Source organism: Perna viridis, chromosome 4, assembly GCF_037379345.1.
Source record: "Perna viridis isolate PV_CMFRI_1.1 ecotype Kerala chromosome 4, ASM3737934v1, whole genome shotgun sequence".
Classification (NCBI taxonomy): domain Eukaryota; kingdom Metazoa; phylum Mollusca; class Bivalvia; order Mytilida; family Mytilidae; genus Perna; species Perna viridis.
The window spans coordinates 20,348,863-20,368,012 of record NC_142448.1 but is presented as its reverse complement, the minus strand read 5'-3'; the positions used below and the strand labels follow the sequence as shown (position 1 = coordinate 20,368,012).

At 32.0% G+C, this 19,150-nt stretch overlaps 1 protein-coding gene across 4 annotated transcripts in view; it reads right to left on the bottom strand.

Annotated features, from left to right (window-relative positions):
* Positions 1-19,150, bottom strand: part of LOC148619255 (uncharacterized) — a 40,894-nt gene that overhangs the window by 6,622 nt on the left and 15,122 nt on the right. For all 4 annotated transcript variants that reach the window (XR_015921559.1, XM_088578942.1, XM_088578943.1 and 1 more), the window contains 4 exons: positions 14,844-15,001; positions 8,593-8,747; positions 4,724-4,875; positions 2,654-2,878 (listed from right to left, as the gene is read on the bottom strand). Coding sequence is in view for 3 of the 4 variants with exons in the window: in XM_088578942.1 (XP_088435068.1) it covers positions 2,654-2,878; positions 4,724-4,875; positions 8,593-8,747; positions 14,844-15,001 (690 nt within the window). In the remaining variant the exon portion in view is untranslated. The remainder of the gene's footprint in view (positions 1-2,653; positions 2,879-4,723; positions 4,876-8,592; positions 8,748-14,843; positions 15,002-19,150) is intronic.

Here is a 19,150-nt window from a genome sequence, read left to right as displayed (position 1 = left end):
AAAATTTGATTATAGACCACTCCCCATCCAAATCAAATGGTTGTTCTCTTAGTATCAAAGGTATTAGTGATAACAAAAAAGATTATCAATCATTCTAATAAGTGTAATAAGTAGTTAATGATGTTCACCTCTGAAATCTTCTTATACAATGAATCTGTTAATTATCAATTTTAAAATCCAGAGTATGGTTATAAAATTATACCTTATCTTAACAAACAATAGATTATATCTACCCCTTCTTCATTATTACTCTAGTATAAATACCATCTAACACCTTAGAGCAAACTGAACAAAAGGCATCAAGAAGACAAAAACCAGACACATGATAAAGCTGTCAAATATCAATGGACTTCTCTCAGTAAGACTAGCATGGCCTAAAGAACTATACAGAAGTAACTACAAACACAGGTCAAGGATCAGAACAGTTACATGTTTAAAACTATGTATCTATATCATGTTGGCTACAGTAGACAGGATGTCAGATTATAAAAATAAACAAGGATTTTAACTTTATAAGCTGATCAATTATAATTTCATTTGAAAGCTGGCTTGAAATTTTTTGAAATTAATTTATCAAAAGTTTGTTTACTATCATACTTAATCAAATTTAGATTACAGAAAAGATGTTTGTAATCTATGAAATAAGCAACTTTTACCCTACATATTAAAGTTTCATACAGATCCATTACTTGAAATTAAATGGATTGAAATCATGAGTTTTAGCAACACACTATGTTCATGGTCAAATGCATAAAAGACAATTGTAAATAAGTTAAATGAACTTTGTCCAACTCTAACTGTCCTAACTTACCCAAGTAGGATGTGAGTTAAGATCACCACACATGTTCAGTGATTGGGATTAAAATTTTGTCAATGGGACTATGGCCCCCTTACCTATCAATTCAATGGGACATTTTAAATTTCAATGGGCCATTCTAAAAAAAACATGGGGACAAAATTTGGAACAGCAGCTAAGGCCAGCTAGATATAGATATTGAAGACCAAATGTAGCATAAACAAACTTTAATTTACACTGCAGATCAAATGTTTGTTAAGAGTTAACAATTAACAAGTAAATTAACTGTCACATCAAATCACTTTTTCTCTGTTGTTTGAGTTTTTATACTAATATATTGTCTAGTGCTTTATAATAGCCCACAGATCCCCCATCAGTTAGACCCTTACTTGGCTATTTAAAAAGTAGTTTATCACAAATGATAGGAAAGAGTATATTTTTTTGTTGGCTGCAATCAGCTTTCGGATTTTTTTTGTGGGGTACTTCAGGACCAGATAATATGACTCCACCATTATCAATATTTTCAATAGGGGGTTCATAATCGTGTCCAGCTGCCAAGTTAGTTTCTACAATTGCAGTTTGATTCTGGTAATTACCATCAATAATATTTTTTAGGCTTTGAAAAAGATCATTTCTTATTTCTTCTGTTTTGGATCTAGCTTTAAAATGTCTTTGGTGGCATTTTCAATTTCAAAAGGGACCGCCAGTCCAAGCTTTTCTGATATTATCAAATTATTTTTATTCTTTTAAACAATGTTTATTGTTCTTTCAAATGAGTAAGCGATCAAGAATATGTAATATTAACAAGAGGCTCCCAGGAGCCTGAATTGCTCACCTAGTTAAAGTTTGTCTTTCAAGGGTAATAAATTTAACAAGGAGATGTCCAACAATTTTGACTCAAGAAAATTTTGGTAGGTCTTATCATAAGGATCATTTCAGCAAATGAAAGTTTCTTTCTATCTATTATGGGTTTCAAGATATTGACTGAAAACTAAAACAAAAAAAAAATAAATATATAAATTTCAAGGGCAATAACTCTTACAAGGAGTCGCCTGACAATTTGGTCCCTGAAGACTTTTGAAAGCCTTATAATAAGGATCATTTCAGCAATTGAAAGAACTTGGCTAAACCTAACGGTTTTGAGATATATGCAAAAAACTACTGCCTGACCCCTATGTTCTATTTTTAGTAATGGAGGCCATGTTTTTCGACACATCAAAAATCCCCATGATAGCTCTATGCAGGATACCCCAAGGAACATTTATACCAAGTTTGGTTCTAATCAGTCAAGTAGTTTCAGAGGAGAAGAGTTTTGTACAATTGTTAACGACGATGATGGATGCCAAGTGATGGCAATAGCTCACATGCCCTTTGGCCAGGTGAGCTAAAAATCGACATACTACTGTTTCATTCCCCAGTTTTCAAATCCCCTCCAAAACGAAGTGATCAAAACATCCACCTGCAGCTAATAAAAACATTGTTAAAAGACAAGTTCATGCCTTTTTTTACTGTCACAAGTAGTGGACAACACTCCACTATCAATGATGGAAACTTAATGCGTGCACATGACGCGACACATTAGTCACTCAATGTGCCATTTCAAGAGGAAATGTGACTATGGCACATTGTGCATGGTAGTCCCAATCACTGCATGCTTCCTACATAAACCCATCATCTACCTGAGTCACGGAGTGAGTTGAGATAAACACATATGATTCCTACATAAACTCGTCACCTACCTGAGTCAGGGATAAGAGTTGAAATCACCACATATGATTCCTACATAAAGTCGTCACCTACCTGAGTCAGGGAAAGAGTTGAGATCACATATCATTCCTACATAAACAAGTCACCTACCTGAGTCAGGGAGGGAGTTGAGATCACCACATAAGATGAGGGGTATGGTATTAATGTCTGAATTGGACATTTTGTATGACTGAATGGTCTCTTCAATGATTTTCTTCAGTTCCCAAACAAGCATCATAGTCTGGATCAACTTGACATCTGAGAATTCTGGGTCCCAATGAATGTGAGCAGTGGAGATCATGACTGGTTGTCTAGCTTGTCCTTCAGGTGGTGTAACTGTAAATTATATTAAAATTGTACAATTCTTTCTTAAATAATTCCACTGAAGTCTTCTTAATGCAACAATTTAAGGAAGAAATTATTGAAATGATAAAATTTTGTGTAAATTTGGGAACTATTTGGCATTTAAAGATTACCTAAAGGATGCCACAGACATAAAAAAATACAGGAAAATTCATATCAAATACTGGTTAATATGTAAATTTATCAACCTGTCCTTGATCATATTAATTTTTGTTTAGTTTGAACACTTTTACAGTGTACAAATATAAAATCATAAAACTCCTATCTCCTTTAGTGTCATCAATAGATGGAGACTAATATGAATAGTGTTTGAAACTTGTATTGACATTTACTAAAATGGATTATATTGAAAGTCTCTATCAGTTTACCACAGGGGACAAAAGACTGATATAACTTATGCATAACATGGCCATAAACATTAAAGAGGCCCATAAATGGACAATTCATGGATCTTAAACTTGATAAAATAACATTGGAAAAAATATTTTCTGTGCAAATTGGCAGGGAGCTTAAAATGTAATAAGAATGTACCTTATTACAGATTGTGAGTATAAAAACAGATGAAATACATCCTAATAGTTGCACCAAAAACCCCTTAGTGAGCCCCTCAAGTTCAGAAAAAAAACATTATTGAACAATTTTGCAAGGCCAAGCTGTTTGAAGTAGATGAAAGTAATAAACGTGAACTTTTGCCCTATAAACAGGTACATAAGCACTAAGTAAAAGCAAATAAAACCTATCTAAACTACCAGGAGAAGGGAGACAACTCATTATGGAGGACATTTGATTGGACCTCATTAGTGTTAATAAAATAATTATACAGGGTAACATGAAGCTACACTCTGATGCCTACAAATAATAACTGAAATGAATAAAATATCAAGTTCTTTACAACAGAGAGGACAGAAACAAAGAATTCATCTACTCTGACTTTACTCTTAACATATAATATTGAACATGTCAACAGCCTAAATTTCCCAATGGTACACTATAACAACGATGACTATTGTTACTAAACAATTACAACTATTACCTATTTAAAATTTTATAGAAGAAATAAAGAGGAGATATGAATGAGAGCTTTCTCCTAGTCTTACATGATGCTTGGATAATGAAAGACACACAGAAATCAATATTTCTATTTGTAACACTCATAAATATGTTTATTCTTTGTGCCAAGACATCAATATCAAAGCCATCATCAGTGTCCTTGGATAATAGAAACTGCCTGCCACTTGACCTGTTTTGCAGTAGGATGGATTTTCCATATTATTCTCATATGGTCCATATTAATAATTTGCAATTTTCAAAGTTAAATTAAAACACTGTTAAATTGGATACTGGTCAATGGAGAAAGATAAATGATGGTTGAGAGCAGGACATTTATTAGAGTGTGCCGGGATTTAATTGAAAGTTGTATAGGTTAACCATACAGTTCTAAAAACAAACATGTCACTAAAAGTAATAGAGAAGCTTGAACTTTGTAGGACAAAACATTAACCATACCTCTTTACAAACAATGAAATTCATGCCAGATTTTGTCTAGGTATAACTATTTTGTCACATGGACAACTACGGGTAGAACACTCTAAATTTTTATCAAAACTGTGCTAAACAGTTAAGGAAATCAAATGGACAGACAGTTTTATTCACAATGATAACTTCCTACTTAACTATGTTTGTGGGAGAGAAAGAGGAAATACCATTTTAAAGAAGAAAAGAAGACTTAGCAGCTGTTTTTCATGATTATTGGAAAGTAATCAGGAATTCCAGAAATATGATACATTTGATGAAACTCAATATCAATCATGGCATTACCATTTTCATAAGCTCCTTCTTTAGTCTCCAACAAAGCAGCCAATCCAATGTTATCTTTCGTCATCACTCTATTTAACATGTCATCAGAGCCTTCAGCATTTGCCATGGCTAACTGGTTAAACTCTATCAAATGTTCCTTTATCAATGTGAATCTGTAAAATACCACTAGTTCTTATACATGTACATCAATGACATGGTAAAGCAATCCTAGCATCATGTATAACACATTCACGTCTGAGGATTAGATTTGAAGGATTTCAATCTGAAATCTAATACAAGTCATGATGTGTTTATAAATGTAAAATCAGTCATATAAATTCTAATTACTAGACTAATTAAAAGGGTAGTTTATCAGTTTACAAAGATAGATATATTTCAGTATATTTTTGTTCATCAAGTTTGCAATTTCATTTTTAACACATAAGATCCTGGTCCTTTTTTATTAATATATATATATAATAGATATGCATTATATATATATATTGTATATAATATGCAATGTCAAATGCAGTTGGGTAATTGATAATAGTAAGTTTTTAAATGCCATGGAATAGCAGCACATTTTTTGTCATTCAAAAAAAGTTTGTATTGTTGTCAATATCAACCACAGGCCTTCAATTAGATATAGAATGTTTGTTCACTAATTTTGACTTAAATTGTGTCAAGTTTTACTACACCCACATGAAGACTTGGGGCTATTCAAAGCCAATATTTACAATGCACCAAATGTAAGTGTTCTCAGATTATTCTGACAATGACTTTATCTTTAATCTTCATATTTTTAATATTGTTTTTAAATTGATGAGTTTCCCTAACAGCTTTGTACTGATAATGTAGAAACAATACCAGTTAACTTAACTTTGGCTTTATCGTGTGCTTCGTACTTATTAGTGAAAACTTCCAGAACCAAAGACACAGTAGAATGGATTTCCCATTTTAGGCCCCATCTTGAACAAAAGGACACTGTAACATTTCTGATCTTTGGCCCAATCGTGAACACAAAGACATTGTAGAAAGGATTTCCCATTGTTGGCCCCATCTTGAACACAAGGACACGGTAGAATGGGTCTCTGATCTCTGACCCCATCTTGAACACAGACAGAGTAGCATGGGTTTCTGATCTATGGCCCCATCTTGAACACAAGAACACAGTAGAATGGCTTTCCCATTTTTGGCCCCATTTGGAACACAAGGACGATGTAGAATGGGTTTCTTATCTCTGGTCCCAGCCTTAACACAAGAACACAGTAAAATGGGTTTCCCATTTTTGGCCCCATTTGGAACACAAGGACAATGTAGAATGGGTTTCTTATCTCTGGTCCCATCCTTAACACAAGAACACAGTAAAATGGGTTTCCCATTTTTGGCCCCATTTGGAACACAAGAACACAGTAGAATGGATTTCCCATTTTTGGCCCCATTTCGAAACAAGAACAGAGTAGAATCGGTTTCCCATCTTGTACAAGGAACATAAAGAATTAAATTTGAGTGCTAATTAGACCGAATTTGCTTTCCTTCTAGCTGTATCTTGTACCAGGGATGTTTTAGTACACCAAAACTAATTAAGTAAATGAACCACACAGGATATAGTACCACCAAAATATTGGTAATGTTATGCTTATAAATCATTCACTGAGTCATAGGGGAAAGTTTTGTCTTAAACCAATTCATGAATACATGTAGATGTGCATGAACATGCATAAAATAAGGGTATAATAAATTCATCCGATCACTAATTGTCACTGTCATGTCTACTTTGTTCAAATAGTTCAACTAAGAATGTTAAAGTCAGTCCTCATAACTTGGAAAGAAATAACGGGGGGGGGGTTGAGAACATATCTGCCACTTCCAACTACCAGGATGAAGTTGCATACATTCATACTACAGCATGTCCTCATGAAACATATACTCCTCAAAAAGGAAATGGATGCCAAGCAGCGACAACACACTGAAGTACAGCTGTAAATCAAATTTGAAATAATTCCCATCATAGGTAGCTGAGATTTTGGCAACAGTTATTCCTAGCTCAGATAAACAGGAAGTTGATAACAGACAGTAATCTAGACATATGGTCCATGACTAGCAGGGGTATAATTAAAAAGGGCAAATACAAACATTCCAAGCAAAGTAAAAGGTTGAATAAGGTCATATAAGTTTGAAAGAAAACTTATCATATTTGTCATTATCATAGTTTTCTATCCATACAATGGTTGAACCCTATAAACTCTAGGTTGTGGGCAACCTTAATGTATTAATTAAAAGCATCTATCTATGGCATTTTGTGGTCCTACTAGACAATTACACTAGAACATTTCCCCTTACCTCATTAAATCTGTTATTATATAACTAATTTCTTAATCAGTTGAAACATGATAAAACTGCAGCAGAATATGAAATAAGTTTTCCAAAACAGTCCCAAGAAATCAAGATGCAATTTATGTGGATTATATTTCAATTAAAGCATGGTTGATTATGGCGCATGTTATTGAATTGAGTTTTGTTTTTTATAATTATATGATGTTGACTAGTGGGAAAACGCAATCTTCTAATTTTCTGAATTTCCATTGTATTTGCAGGTAACAGATTGGCTGCACAAAATTCAATAGAAATTTCTTAAAATACGTATTTATCATGTCAATATTCAGTAATGAAAATTGTAATTACTTCGTAACTTTTAATTCCCAATTTGACAAGAAACACAAAATAATGGCATTAAACACTGTTAACTTCAAGTAACATTCCCACTCAAAAAGGAATGTTCTGACTCTTAATTATCTAATAAAGTTATTTTTGTAGAATAACTTAGTTCTTTCTGATACATAGCCTTATAAGGTGAGAAAAGAATTAAAGGCACTGATAACATCACGTAATTCCATTTCCTTATGTGTGAAACACCTATTAACTTTAGATATATACATGGGTATTACCACACAACTAGAAACACATTATATTCCATGTGATAAGCTGTATTGGATCTACAAGTACTTGCAGCCAATGAGTGATCTTACTTCCTTATTTTCTAGCAGTAGATAAAACTGAGATAATATTCTTAATGTATTAACATATACAAAGGATCCTAGTAATTTATAGAGAATTTCTATATTTTCTATCTGTGTAAGCTGAAAGCAACTTAGGTTTCAATTTTGGTCCAACAATCTGTACAATTTTCAGCCTGACATTCTTTATTATTTAGTTGTCCAGACTTTTAGAAGTAGTACAAGAAATTGATCTGAAAACTGTAGTGATAGCAAAATGAGTTACTGAGTAGTATTATTTTTAACATAGGGGTCATCAATGCATTGCTAAATGCAAAACTGTTTAAAAACTTGTTTCAATTGAGTTTAACCTACTGCAAGAGAAGGTAATGATCAGTTTCCTGAAGTCATTTAACATTAAGGATGAAAAATTTCATTGTGATATTGATGTATCACATTATGTTTGGTCACAATACGGTATGAAACAATACATTTGACTGAGGTTTTGATTTGATATGATACAAGTCCAAATATAACCTTTTTTTTAAAACAATTAATGAAATTACTATGCAAATTGTAACATAGGACATGTCTTGTGATGAAAAATTCATTAATATTTGTTAAGTTTTTAGTTATAGACTCCAAGAATGAGACCTGACTTCAACAAAATCCATCATTTCTAAATCTATTGAATATTTTTTGTTCCAAATTGAAGAAAATATATAGGACAACATGCTTTTGTGTTCGGTCACATGTATCGTTTCATGAGGTAGGTGTATCATTACAACCCTACTAAAGATCCAATTGCACATTGATAAGATACTGAATTAGGGCAATCAGTATACTAAAAGTATTACCAAATTCAGCAACTAAGCATGAGTCCTGAATACTTACTTGCTTGTTCTGTAAAATATGGCACAGCCATCCACATGCTTTCTTTCTGATTCAGTCATGGTCCGGGCTCTAGATTTAGCTGAGAAAATTCCTTCATATCCCAAGGGCTTGAGATCAGGGAGGAAGAAGTTATAGAACTGGTCAGTCTCCACTTCCTGTTGGAAAAAAAACCTGATTAGCCAATCACCATGGAAGATATGTTAATAGGTATCAACATGAGAAAATGTTCATAGAAGAAATTGCATTGTACTATATGTTCATAGACATTACCACAAATCTATAAAATCATGCATTTCTCCTTCTCAAAGATTTTAGCTGACCCCCAATTTTTAATACATCCTGTTGTGTAAACTGTGTGGTAATCAATGTGCATTAAACATACACTTCTGTAAGGTAAGGCTTTGGGTGAAACAAAAAAAATTACTGGATGAAGTGTATATCAAGCATGCTCTTTAACTACCTCACGGTAAACATGAAATAATCTTCCAATTCACACTTAACAATATAGTATACTTGTACTGATACTCACACTTAACAATTGAGTATACATGTACCAGTATTCACACTTAACAACAGTATACATGTACCAGTATTCACACTTAACAACAGTATACATGTACTGATATTCACACTTAACAGTATACATGTACCAGTATTCACAATTAACAATAGAGTACCGGTATACATGTACTGATATTCACACTTAACAACAGTATACATGTACCAGTATTCACACTTAACAACAGTATACATATACCAGTATTCACACTTAACAATATAGTATACATGTACTGATATTCACACTTAACAATAGATTATACATGTACCGGTATTCACACTTAACAACAGTATACATGTACCAGTATTCACACTTAACAATATAGTATACATGTACTGATATTCACACTTAACAATAGATTATACATGTACCGGTATTCACACTTCACAAAAAGTACAAGTATGGTATTTATTGATTTGGGAATTTGACTTTCAAAACCACACCAAACATTTGCCCTAAGCATCAAATACATAATTACAAAGATACAGGGCACATCTACTTCTAAAAGGAGGATTGGTCAATGTAGGTAGACTGTAACAACCTTGATGGTCCTTGTCAATAACTTACATGATTAATTGATTGTTTGGTTTTAAAGCCCGAGCAGCAATATTTCAGCTATATTCAGGCCATTCAATAACTTACAGGTTAACAACACATGAATGAGTTGAAGCCAAGAAATATGACTGAGATGTCCTAGACATCATATTAACTAAAAAATAAAATGTTATCCAAACAAATGAACACATTCAAACCTTTTCACCATAGGATAGGCCACACTCTTCACAGTACACACAGGCCATTTCTGTCTTGACACTGGATTGAACCTTCCACTGCTTTTTTTTTATGTTGATACAATATAACCTTGTCAGAACTATCATGAAAGCCAAACAAATTTAAGTTAACCAATATCATACCCCCAAAAAATGCTGTCAGTTTACGGCAAAATGGACATGCACCACAATACTGACATGTAGTCCTTACTCTTGGTTGATTACTTTGTATGCAAAGAAACCTCAACATAGCTTTTAGATATGTTAAAATCTTGCAGCCACAGACTGACTGATGGTCTGAGAAAAAAGTTACACCTTGACATGACACGAATGGGATGACATATAAAACCCAGGTAATCAGGTCCTATCTGTCATGTTAAATTATATCAAAATGTTTCTTTGTTTGAAAAAAAAAAAACCCCACAATTCAACTACTTCTTTTGTATGAATATTACCATCATAAAAAGGTGCAGCACGAGTACACGTATTTCATGATAATGTCAAAAAAAGTTCACATGAAAATGATAATGTGTCTTATTTCTTATTAGCATGTTTTTCACGAATTGCTACCATAAATAGTCAGATAATGGAGGAAGATTTGACTGAAAAAAATGCTAGTTTGTGACTTTGGCACGAAAGTACATTGATAGGAAAATTATGGAGTAATAGAACTGTGTCTCATGGCTACTGAGGGTAAGATTTAATGGTATATCAAAGGCAGGATTGAAATTTTCAAGAAGCAGAAGGCAGGACAGTAGTAGCCTATCCCTGTCATTCTGAGAAAACAGTGTTTTACAAGAATTTACACTATATGTACCAGTAACCTAAAACTGTCTTTGTAAATTAAATACACTGCAAGAAAGAATGCAGTGTTTCAACATTTTTTCCTCTCAAAATGACCCACATTTGAACTGTAAGTCACATGACCCTAAACAATCTTTAACTATTTTTAATGAGAAATAACTTTTAATGTTTGACCTTCCCTTGACCTATAATCCTTTCTATAGTTGACCAGATCAGAGGTTACAGAAAGAAGTAATTTCAAATTGAACTTTCCAAGGACAAATACAATGAAAGCCAAATGCAACACCCTTCTTTATAAGTTATGTATTATCTCTAATGAAATCAAATTTCCATTGAGGGATCAAGTCACAATAGACACTATTTACCACCTGCTTCTGATATATTGGGCAACAGCTGGACAGGCAAGATACAAAAAAAAAAAACAAACAATAAAAAAACAATACTACACTACTACAACTTTTATAATTCCTATAAATAAACTCCTATAGGCAAAAATAGATGTTGCTTTTATGGAATAAACATCTAAAAAAGAAAAGTTCAACAGGAATTAAAATTGTAAATAGAAATCTTTGTTGCCTAACCATAAGACTACAAAGGTCATCAGACATGGAGGACAAAGGATAACTTCAAGTTCCTTTACTAGGAGTTTTAGGGAAAAAAACCCTGAATTTCAAAAATCTTAAATATGACCAGCTATCAGTCAGTTTATATCTGGAAATATCAATACTTGATGCCAACTGAATAACAATGAGCTGTGCTGACTTTTTAAAACTTCACCACACAAAAATGGGTATAAAGTTATTTATATGAAAGTTAAATAATCATATTATGTAAATTCAACATTGAATATATACCAATGAAGGGACAATCTCCTCAAATGAATTTATGATTAATTGATGACATTGAAAACCAATCCCTGTAATCACTTATCACAAACATAGTCTTTTAAAATTGTAATTATTCACAGAAAATATCTTTCAAAAATTTGTATGAAAATAAAATAAAAAGAAATCAGTTGTTCATAAAAGAAACATTTCAGGAACATTAAGTAGTAATATTGGTTTGTATGACAAGAAATCTGTCAAATAAAGAATTTTAAAAACATGTAAAATTTGATTAACTGTGTTAATTTAAAAGTCACATTAGAGAAAGTTTTATTATTCAAACATCCATATGGAAAATCTAAGTAAGTGTCAATGAGGTTTTTTTTATTTATGATAGAACAATGACATTTAACAAGGACACTGCTCAGTGAAAGTCAAAAGAAAGTTTTTATTTAAAAAGAAAACCAAATTATATTACACAAAAATTAAAATTTGAATATTTAATAAAATGTTTTGTGTGGCACAGCTTGATATGCCCATAGAGGTAAAAAATGTATACTAAGGTTAAAAAAAACTCAGAAAAAAAAAACCAAAATCCATTTAGTTTAGTTCCTGAATACAATAAAAGTCTGAAATTCATAGGAAATAATTCCTACTTGGAGCCTCTCAATCAAAGGAACTCAATAAATGTCATTTCAAAACAGCAAAGTGATAATTTACAATTTGTGTTTTTGCCCTTGATACTACTATCATAAAAGTTGGCAAACATATTTATCCCAAAAAATTTTATATTAAGTTTTCTTGGTATTATTGAAAATTCATGTATAAATCTGATCAATAAATTTTAATAAAAAATTTATGATTTCTATTTTCATAAATTTAAAATTATATTACTCATTAATTTGCACATTTCATATGTGCTTATGGATAACCACTTATTATTCAACTACTATATTAAACTGATGTAAAGTTATGAATTTTCAAAGGCAGGTAGACCCTATTATCAAGAAAAAATTCCAGTGACAGCAGTTATCAGTATTTATTTTGTGAAACAATAACATTCTATAACTGTTTATATGTAACTGGTATTCTCATGGTGTAACAGTTGATACAAATATGCATAAGTTAATATTTTATATAAAACAAATAATTCCTTCTGAACTATGGAATAATGGATAAAAAGAATTAAAATAATAATTGAAATAAACATTCACATAAAATCATTATCTTGACAGCTTCAAATGTTTAGGCATATACATGTATTCTAAATACTAAATGCAACAACTTCTGTAACTTACATTAAAGTTTTAATTGTAAGGGGACTATTTTTGAAAACTTTTCAACACTTGCATATCTGAAATGTAATCCAATGGATTTCCCTCCCTCTGAAGAGATTATTTCTTTTTCCTGCTATAAGATGATCCCTGCCTTTCTCTAAAGTGTTAACTCGGGCAATTAACACCACACAAAATTGTAAACAACCAGGATGCATGACCCTATCCTATTACAAACTGTAAACCTATCCAGGAAGAAGGATTATTGTCATGCTTCAAAAACTCGGTCTTCAAAAAGTGTCTATCACAATTCTAAAGTTTTAAATGATTTCAAGGCAAAGAGATATTTAATAGACAATTTAAAAATAATTTGTATTTACATGTTCTTTTTATCCATTCCTCTTGATAGGTTTGAATAGTGACCTAAGTGTTTTGATTCCAGATTGATATAAATGAATAGAAGGTGTTGAAAACTGACATAACAATTCTGTAAATATTCAAAGGCATGAAAAAGAAGCACAGATTAACAAAGACATTTAGCCCAATTTGAACAGAGTCAATTTTAAAAAAGAAATAAAAAACTTGTAATAAATATTATTAATATTGATTTATCTGGGTTGTTTTCTCATAATACAAAAGAAAAAATCCTATCTATTGTCATTAATGTTTAAATTCAGAGAAAAAAACTTCTTTTAAAGCTGTTAACCAAACCTTAATATGACATGAAGAATATAAAGAAAAGACCCAGAGCTCACTAGCATGATGTAAAAAACATTAAAGGTATCAGTTGTGGGAAGTCTGGGTAAGAAGTTGATATGATCTGAACACTGATGTTAACCATATGATCCTTGTAATCTTCTTATGTAAGCTTAGAACCTAGATCACCACACCTTAACAATATACAACACCTCTTCTCATTTTAGTTCAATAAGAGCTCAGCCCCTATGCTTCACAGTAAGAGTTCCAAAATCATTTCTAATACTGCTTAAAACAGACTCCATACTTGACACTAAGAATCAGTTCAAGCTATTTATCATTTCACTTACAGTCTGAAAATGTTCAGAAAGCCTGATTTCTGTAAGAATATTACAAACAGTTTATCATTTTATATGTATTCAGCTTAGATTTTTAAAACTTGTAACATCTTGGTGGATTTAAAGTGGAATAAAATGTTCGAAAGAAATAAAGTTTGTGATGTAAGCTTCTTCCTTTTTAAGTGGGAATGTACCTCATTTTTAAAGAGCTTATGTTAAAATCAGATTAGCAACATGGAATCAATTGAAGGTTCTTAAGCTTTCCTAAATTTAAAAAAAAAAGATGCAACAACTTCAGTAAAAATCAATGCAGCATTAAACCAAATTTAATTTCAATATAATGCTTATTTTTCACCAACATTAGATCTACTATTACTCAAGTTGCTATAGAAACTGGTTGAAAAGTATAGATTTTAGGGACACTTTGCTATTAGAAATAATTGTCACATTGTTTTTTTGAGTATTGGTAGACAGCTCTGATATTACCATACAATTATCTAAAACTTACACATCATTTATTATAAAGTCACCAAATACAAAGTTGTAACATAATAGGTGTTTTATGATTACAAGGTCAAAAGGTCTGTGGAACATGACCTGAATTACACAAAAAAATATTCTGAATTTTCTTGATATTTATTTCCTTCATCACATTTACATCTTCACATCAACAAAATTTACAACCAAGATAAAAAAGAATGATTCTGGACTTGCTACATTGTATGAAAGCAATAACACAATTTACTGCATTCATCAACACCATTGTAATTCATCAATACAGTCCTTGCTCAATACACTCTGGTATTATCTCTTAGCAGTAATACCACTTATATGATCAAGTACAAATACCAAAATCCAAAACAAAAACAGGATAAAGACAATCATAAACAATAATACTAAATAATATACCCCTTCTTAGTGTGGATATTCAGGATTTCTTACAGGATAATTTATACAAATCCTTAATAAGAGGACTAAAGATTTACCTGTAAACAGATGATATCAGCCTGAGAATGTTTGATCTCTTCCATGATGCCCTTCTTTCTGAAGTCCCAGTTGAGAGCCCAGGACGGGCAGTACCCGTAAAGCTGCCGTGTACAGTATTTGTCACACAACACATTATAACACATAACAGTGAATGTAGCTGAAAATTTTGAAAAACAAAAAAAAAATCAGAAGGTTATAAATTTCAGATTAATGTTTATTATCTATACAACAAAAATGACAGGGTTTATAACAATTCCTTCCCATTATAAATTTTATCTCTCAAGAGAAGGAGAGAAAGAAATGGATATGCTGCAAATGATAAATGTATCATGTTGTTCCTTTTTTGGTCATTAATATCAGATATTAAAGCAGTCACTGTCAAGTGAAATATGATAAATTCATTTTTTTCTATTCATGTATTAAGATTTTGTAACTTGCTAAGTTTGTCATATATACTCATAAAACATTTATATTCATGTTTCTTTCTAGCATAGAATAACAAACATCTGTCATTTTCGAAAAACTACTTGTCTCCATGTTGAAACTTAATCAGATCATTCTTAATTCTGCAGCTCATTTAAAGATAGTTCTAAATTCAGACATTTCAAATACTATAAACAGTGAAAATTTTGCAGCAGTTTTATTTTTGCTATTTTAGTGCTAACATCCATAATACAAAAATTTAACTGTTGCGAATATTTTCTTTTAAGAACATTACAGTACAATTTAATGAACAAAAAAGATTCCTAGCAGAAATAGCAAAAAAAAATACGGTGATCATATTTCCCAGTTTACAGTACTGAATGTCCTGTTGATATGGTGATTTAACATTGTCTTTTGTTTGTTTGTTGGGGTTTAACGTCCGAGCAGCAATATTTCAGCTATATTCAGACGAATAACATTGTCTTACACAGTAAGTCATTATTCAATTAAGGGTGTATTTCACACCTAATCGAATGTATGATTTGGATGTTTCATCATTAGCACTGACCAAGGCAGACTATAAATGCATATCAATATAGACTTGTCTAATACCTAGGAATCTATTGATGACATGGTTAATATTGAAATTAGTGAACATTTATTTGTTTATGCTGTAATTCTAGTGTTATCTGTAAACCCTACTTTTCACTTCATAGAAAATTGTAAAAAACAACCATAATGGTTTTCCCCTTGATTAAAAGAAGAACTAATTTAGTGAAGGATAATTCTCAAATGTCATGATACAATGACATATTGAAGATTTACTTGACAAATACCAGGAAAGAAAATTGATGTTCACAGAACTAGAAATTATAAGAAAGCATGAAAGATTTAAACTAAGGTATGTTGTATCTTTTTTGTATGTGGGCATCGTTTCCAAGGCTTAACATATGAAAAATGAACTAAGGCATGAAATATAGTATGAAAAATAATTAAGCAAGATATACCTTTTGGTGCCATATTTACAGTTTGCATGTGATATATCATCCAAAAGGTAACAAGAGGTAGATGGAATACAGTATTGTCAAACCTGAGAGTTGGTAAGTCATCTGACTGATGTATAGTAGAGTTTTAATGTGTACTTTTGTAGTTGTATATTTTGCTTGTTTTTTTTCAAATGTTATCAGTCAAAAGCTTGCTAAGAAACAGAGACAGTAAGTATTCAAGTCCATATATACATCAAACATTACATACTGGTATTTCTAATTTGGAAAGGAAAATAATTCCATTGATGTAATATTTCACATTACATCACAGATAAATGATGTAAAATAGTAGCACAGACACATATCAATACTTGTAAACAGACAGGGTCTGTATTTAAATCTGACCTTTTATTTCCGTGAATCAATTTGCAACATGGACTTTCACAGTTAATATACAAAAATGGTCATTAAAGTATATGTTTTTATACTCAAAACGTGAGAATAATGTGTCATTTTTTGCTAATTGAATGTATCATGTTTTCACCTATCATTAATAATGTCTGTGGAAATTGTCAACCCATGACATTATAACTCTACAACCTTGTACCCTTATAAGCCAAGCTGTACAATCTTCACATCCTAATAACAACTGATCTGTACAATCTTGTGCTCCAACAACAGCAAAACTGAACAACCTCCACACCTGTACAACAACATAACTGAACAACCTGCACACCCTTACAACAGCAAAATTGAACAACCTCCACACCCTTACAACAGCAAAACTGAACAACCTCCACACCCTTACAACAGCAAAACTGAACAACCTCCACACCCTTACAACACCTGGACTGAACAACCTCCACACCTGTACAACAGCATAACTGAACAACCTCCACACCCTTACAACAGCAAAACTGAACAACCTCCACACCCTTACAACACCTGGACTGAACAACCTCCACCCCCGTACAACATCATAACTGAACAACCTCCACCCCCGTACAACATCATAACTGAACAACCTCCACACCCATACAACTGCAAAACTGAATGACCTCAATACCCTTACAACACCTGAACTGAATAACCCAACCCTTTACTTTTACAAAAACCTCACACCTTTACAACAGCAAAACTGAACAACCTCTACACCCTGTGCAACCCTCACAGCCTTACAACACATGACCTGTACAACCTTGTACCCTTACAAGCCAAACTGTACAACCTTTTTCTTTTAAAACATCAAAACTGCAAAACTCTTCCACCCATACAACACCTGGACTGCACAACCCTCTTATCCTTACAAAAGCAAAACTGTAAAACAATCACACCCCTATTGCAGCTGAAGTGTACAACTCCCACATCCTTACAACACACTAACTGTACAACATTCACACCCATACAACATCTGTGCATCCAACACACCCTTATAATAGCAAAACTGTTAAACCTTCAACCCCCTCTCTCTTTGGAACAACTGTACAGCCCTGTGTTAGGGAATATCTGTGTGTATTCTTTACTTATATGTCATGTGACATATGTTTTCTTTGGCTGATTCAGAATCACATGATGGTAATTCAGGTCAGACTTGATACATCTGATATTATGGCCTTATTTACAAGTATTACCTTCATATGTTATTTACTCAAATAAATAGAAATAACAACAATAATTTTTCATTGTCAACATATTTTGCACAAATTGACCCAAATCTAGTGACATTTTTGTATTCAAATTTGTTTGCTAATAAATGGGTGTTTACCAGTTTGTTGGTCTACTTACTGAATCTTTAAACAGTAATTAGATTTAATTTCATATCAAACTTCATTGTGGAAACCGTATGGATTTATTCAGTTTTTCCAGGAATACTTATTCTGGCCTAAGGCATGTCAACACACTTTTTCTCAAGAACACTAATAAAGTACATATGTATTAGTTTAATCAAACTCTGTTCAATCATGTTATGTTCAAATTTCTTTATTACAACATAACCCTAATCAGAGATGTATGAGGAAACAACAGAAAATTTCCTCTTTCAATTTCCTTAAGTGGGAAGCTTCCAGTATTACCAGTGGCTGTGACAATACTTAATATACATCTACATCAAAATATTGCAACTACCAGACACTATAAATAGAGACAGATCTTTGAAATATATGATAAAAACAATCACAGGTAAACTAGTATTACATGTAATAATTTTACATGTAATAACATGATGGATATAAATACATGTACAGAAACTACATGATATAAAACATGACTCCTACACATTAACTCTGAGAGACGGCTGCATTAACCAGCCACAAAGCCATCAAAACCACATCCTAGCCCAAGTAAAACAACTGATCACTCCTACATTACACTCCCCCATGTATATATACCATACCGTGTTTGCTATCCTGTACATGTCATACTTAATGTACAGTTCTTAGCTGTAATGGTATATTTTATAGACACCTTTCATGTAGTTGTTGTGGCTTTTAGGAACATGTTGTTTTTGAGAAATAAAACCATTTTTTTGTCTGTTTATGACAGTGTTGTACAATAATTTTATTGAGGAAGAACATATGGGTTTTTCTTTTTCTTTCTTGGCATGAATGGAAAACTTTAAAAGTAGGTCAATGTTCATAGTTGGAAGTTTATATCTTTTTTTTTCTCCAAAGTCAAACAACATGAATATAAAGTGTTTTGGTCAATTTTGAGAAAATCTAGTACATGCAATTAAATCAGGTTTTAGCAGTACCTATCCTATAATGCATCAAATAGCAAGGAAGATCTTTTTGTTTTTACAGCAAATGTTACTTGAGTCACAAATGTACACATAACAAGGGAAGTTGTACAATGCACCATAAAAAGCGGACAAAACAAATAGTTTCTAAACTATGGCTGTA